Source organism: Ochotona curzoniae, unplaced genomic scaffold (assembly GCF_017591425.1).
Source record: "Ochotona curzoniae isolate NIBS_2020 unplaced genomic scaffold, NIBS_Ocur_1.0 contig_64, whole genome shotgun sequence".
Lineage (NCBI taxonomy): Eukaryota > Metazoa > Chordata > Mammalia > Lagomorpha > Ochotonidae > Ochotona > Ochotona curzoniae.
Window position 1 is genome coordinate 41,734,072 of NW_024466502.1, and position 3,727 is coordinate 41,737,798.

The 3,727-nt window shown below is 46.6% G+C and overlaps 1 protein-coding gene across 1 annotated transcript; it reads right to left on the bottom strand.

Moving 5' to 3' along the window:
• Positions 1–2,889: 2,889 nt before the first annotated feature.
• SMIM2 (small integral membrane protein 2) lies at positions 2,890–3,094 on the bottom strand. Its single transcript, XM_040991552.1, is given in 2 exon segments — positions 2,890–3,013; positions 3,015–3,094. Coding segments are annotated over 2 exon segments (204 nt in total).
• Positions 3,095–3,727: the final 633 nt, after the last annotated feature.

Below are 3,727 nucleotides of genomic sequence, written 5' to 3' on the forward strand. Positions count from 1 at the left end.
TGCATTCCTCCTGGGTTAAGAGTGGCTCTTGGCACCCTTAACTCCAGATCCTCTCTGGGGGATGCCTCATGCAAAGTCTTAGCCAACTTCAGTGCTCAGAAAGAGGGCTCAGACAAAGAGCCAAGAGTTTTAAGAGGCCATGGTGTACTCATGAAGCTGTAAATGACCTCTAAGAGGATCTGTTCCTACAACCATTATGAACACGAAAAGGTTCCTCCTCACGTGTGTTCGCAGGCATATGTATGTGTGCTATGCACTTGGATACTGTCCTGCCTCCTTCTCATTTATAGTCCTCTCAGAATAGCAAGATAAACAGTGAGACCCCAACTCGTCTCAGCTATGCTGAGCCATGCAGCCTTGTCTTGACCAACAATGTTAGCCAGAGAAGCAGCAGTTTAGTCCTCAAGCTCAGACATTCTGATGGAAGTCCTCACTGCTTTTGATTTCTACTCAGGACTTGGTTTGGCTGTTTTGCTTAAGTTGGTTTAAAGGATAACATGGGAATATGGGGGAAAAAATGGAACAGATACCAGAAATTGGAGGGGTTTTGTCTCAGTCCTACAGAAATTTACTTTGTAAATGCCAAGGAAAACAACCCAGATTTCTGGAATTTGGTTTTCCCAAAAATAAAAGAGAAACAAGAACACCTGCTCTTTGAACATTTAAGAAGATGCCAGTTCTTGGATGTGGAAGCACCTTTCCAAGTATGGCTGTTTCTTGCTGAGCTCTGTTCTTTTCAACCTTGGCCTTGTTACATTGTGTTTGAGCCCAAAGACAGGGAGGATGGGTGTGCGGAGGGGGAAGTGGAGACTTGCTGTCTTCCCCTACTCTCAAGTGCAGTATTCTGTCCTGGGAGCACAGAATGTGGTTTGCAACAGATCCAGACAGACTAAATTAAGTATCAGTTCATTCCTGGAGGCTCTGGGCTCTCTATCCTCTTAGACTGGGTAGAAAACAGCCTTACTTGTTGCCTGGATGGAGCCCAGATCCTCTGGTCTCTTTGCTTGCTCTGTGCCAAACAGTGGACTCATGAATCACCATACAAAGAGCTGGATGGGGAAATACAGTGTCCCTGCAGAGAACAATGCCAGCACCAGGTACTGGGCTTCTGAACTTAGTATGTGCTGTTGAGCCCTATGAATATCAACAGAGAAGCAAGAGCAGCTAGAGCTGACCCCTCTGGCGTCAGTCACCTGAGGAGGGCTGCCTTAACAGATGAACGAGATTCCCAAGCATTGGAAACAGCAACAGGTCATGCCATCAGTCACTGGGGAAAATGCTCACATCTGTAACAATGGTAATAATACCCATTGTATGATTCAAGGTTCTTGTGGAGTGGGGGTTGGGAGCTCCTGAAAGAAAAGCTGTTATCATCACTCAGTTAGAAACAATGGGACAAAGTGACTCTCTGCACAGAAACCTACTGTCCCTCTGGGAGGCTCTGAACAGCTCCCAGAATAATTCCCATGTAAATCCAAAGAATGCTAATGGAGAGAGGTCACCATTTATTCCCTCTTTTAAGCCAAATAATCTCCTCCTGCTGCTGGAACAGAGTTGTTCTTGGCCCTGGGAAGGCAGTGTGAGGGGTGAATCAAAACACGATGCCTGAGAAAGGAATGCGCAAGAAATACGAAGGCAGGGATGTGACGGGAAATAACAAAGCAAAACGGGTTGGTGGCAGGAACAAAGATTAACCGTACCAGAGGAGATGGCACTTTAGCTCTGAAAATAGGGATGATGGAAAGTCGGAAGTGCAGCTGGGTGAGTGGAGCTATGGGAACACATGCATCCTTCGCCTGCCCTCTTGATAGCTCCAGCGTAGGCCTCTGAACTGATGTGTGGTGGCACTTGGTCAGGATTCTGGAAGCTGAGGCTTCAGCCCTTCAGGGTACCGGAAGGACAGTCCATCCACGTCAGTAAGGCATAGAAGGCAGCGAAACCTGATGGAACACATATTCTCCCTCCACCCTTTCTCAAACTGAAACTGCCTCCAGGGGACTCTGGCAAGTGTGACAAATGGCAGACAAATTCTTCCTTGGCACAGGGAAGCCAAAGTCGAGCACAAACATGCTGTCACAGCTCTTTGTACAGCAAATGTAGATTACAGGCAGAAATGTCAAATTCCTCTCTGCGTCAAATTCCCAAGTGCTTGTGCACACACTCCTCCAGTCTACGGCACTGGGTATAGAGTACTCGGTTCTCTGCCCTCGCCAGGACCACTCATCACACACGCCACACTTCCCACCCAAAGGCACCACTGTGTCTCCATGAGTCACAGAGGTGGTAACTTCCCAACCCTGTGATTCTTGACTCAGAGAGGACTCATACATACGAACGCTATTTAGACAGGTACCTTTCTCCAAGTGTCTCACATTTCTCATTATATGGCTTAGAGGGAAGAGGAAGGATAGATATGATCATTTGTATTTTACATGGAGAAACTGAGGCACAGACAAGCCTAAAGTGCTTCAGACACTTGAGGTCAGAATTCAGACACTTCTCACAGAGGGACCCCAGTGAGCTCTTCTGAGCACCCAGTGAACTGTTCCACTGCTTTGTATTTTATGTTTAGGATCAGTCTCTCTCCCCTCATAATGCTCTGTGTCTTTTGTGCTATCTTTGAATGTTTTACTTATTATTTTTATTTACTTGAAAGAGAGAGGGAGAATGAAGATCAATTTTGAGGCAAATCTCACAAATGGAGGGTAGAATGCTAGATTTTCTCATCACCTATTAAAAGAAAAAAAAAAACTGAACATCTGTAAGCTGAAATTTTTTTGGACCAAATCAAAATATTCTCATGTCAAAACAGCTTCAGTAAAGCGACTCTTTTAAAATAGCTGCCTCTGAAGATGTTACCTGTTTGCAGCACCTGACTTGAATTCTCTTTTATGTGCCTTGCCTTCTGTTCTGGAGTAATCTTGTGTGTGGCTCATCAGAAGAGGTGCTAACACCAGGCCACTCTTGATGCTGCTATTCCCAAGCAAGGACTACGTAGATGTCAGAGATGAAATGTCCTGAAGCACAGGATGCTAATGGCATGGCCACGTGTTTCCACCTACTCGTGAGGCAGGCTGATTGGCACTCTTTCCATCCTCCTTCCCACTCCCATCCACCAAGAGCTCTTGTTAGGTCAGAAATGCAACTTTGATGGTGCCAGACAACCAGATGATGCTGGAATGAGGAAAGAAAAAGCAAAAACAGATTTCTAATTTAAGCACAAGGCTCATTTATATAAATAAATAGCCACAGCCTAGCAACGGGCTCATAGTTCAGTTTCCCTTCGTGATGAAATGGGCTGGGCTGGAGCCCAGCATGACACAGCCTTGGAGAGCCCTGCCCCAGCCCTTCCCCGGCCCCTCCTCTCCCTGAAAAGCCAAGCAAAGGCCAGCCTCAAAGGACCAGAGGGGAGCCAGAGCATCCAACCTGGCGAGGTCTGTGTACACCCGGAGACACATGACAGTGTCTGACACACCTGAAGTGAGAGTGATGAAGTTCCCTGGGTTCAATTAAAATGGAAGCCACTCCTGACAACAGTGCTCCCCCGCTGAAATGCCTGTGTTCCTCCACTGAAATGCCTAGTGGCCAGCTTGGAACGTGGCACACAAGATGTTTATTACCTACATGAGGGAAGATTGGATGGAAGCATGATTGGATAAGTGAATGAGCACCACCATCTCATCTTTAATGCCCCCTGCTATGAGTACCCCAAATGGAATGAGTTCAA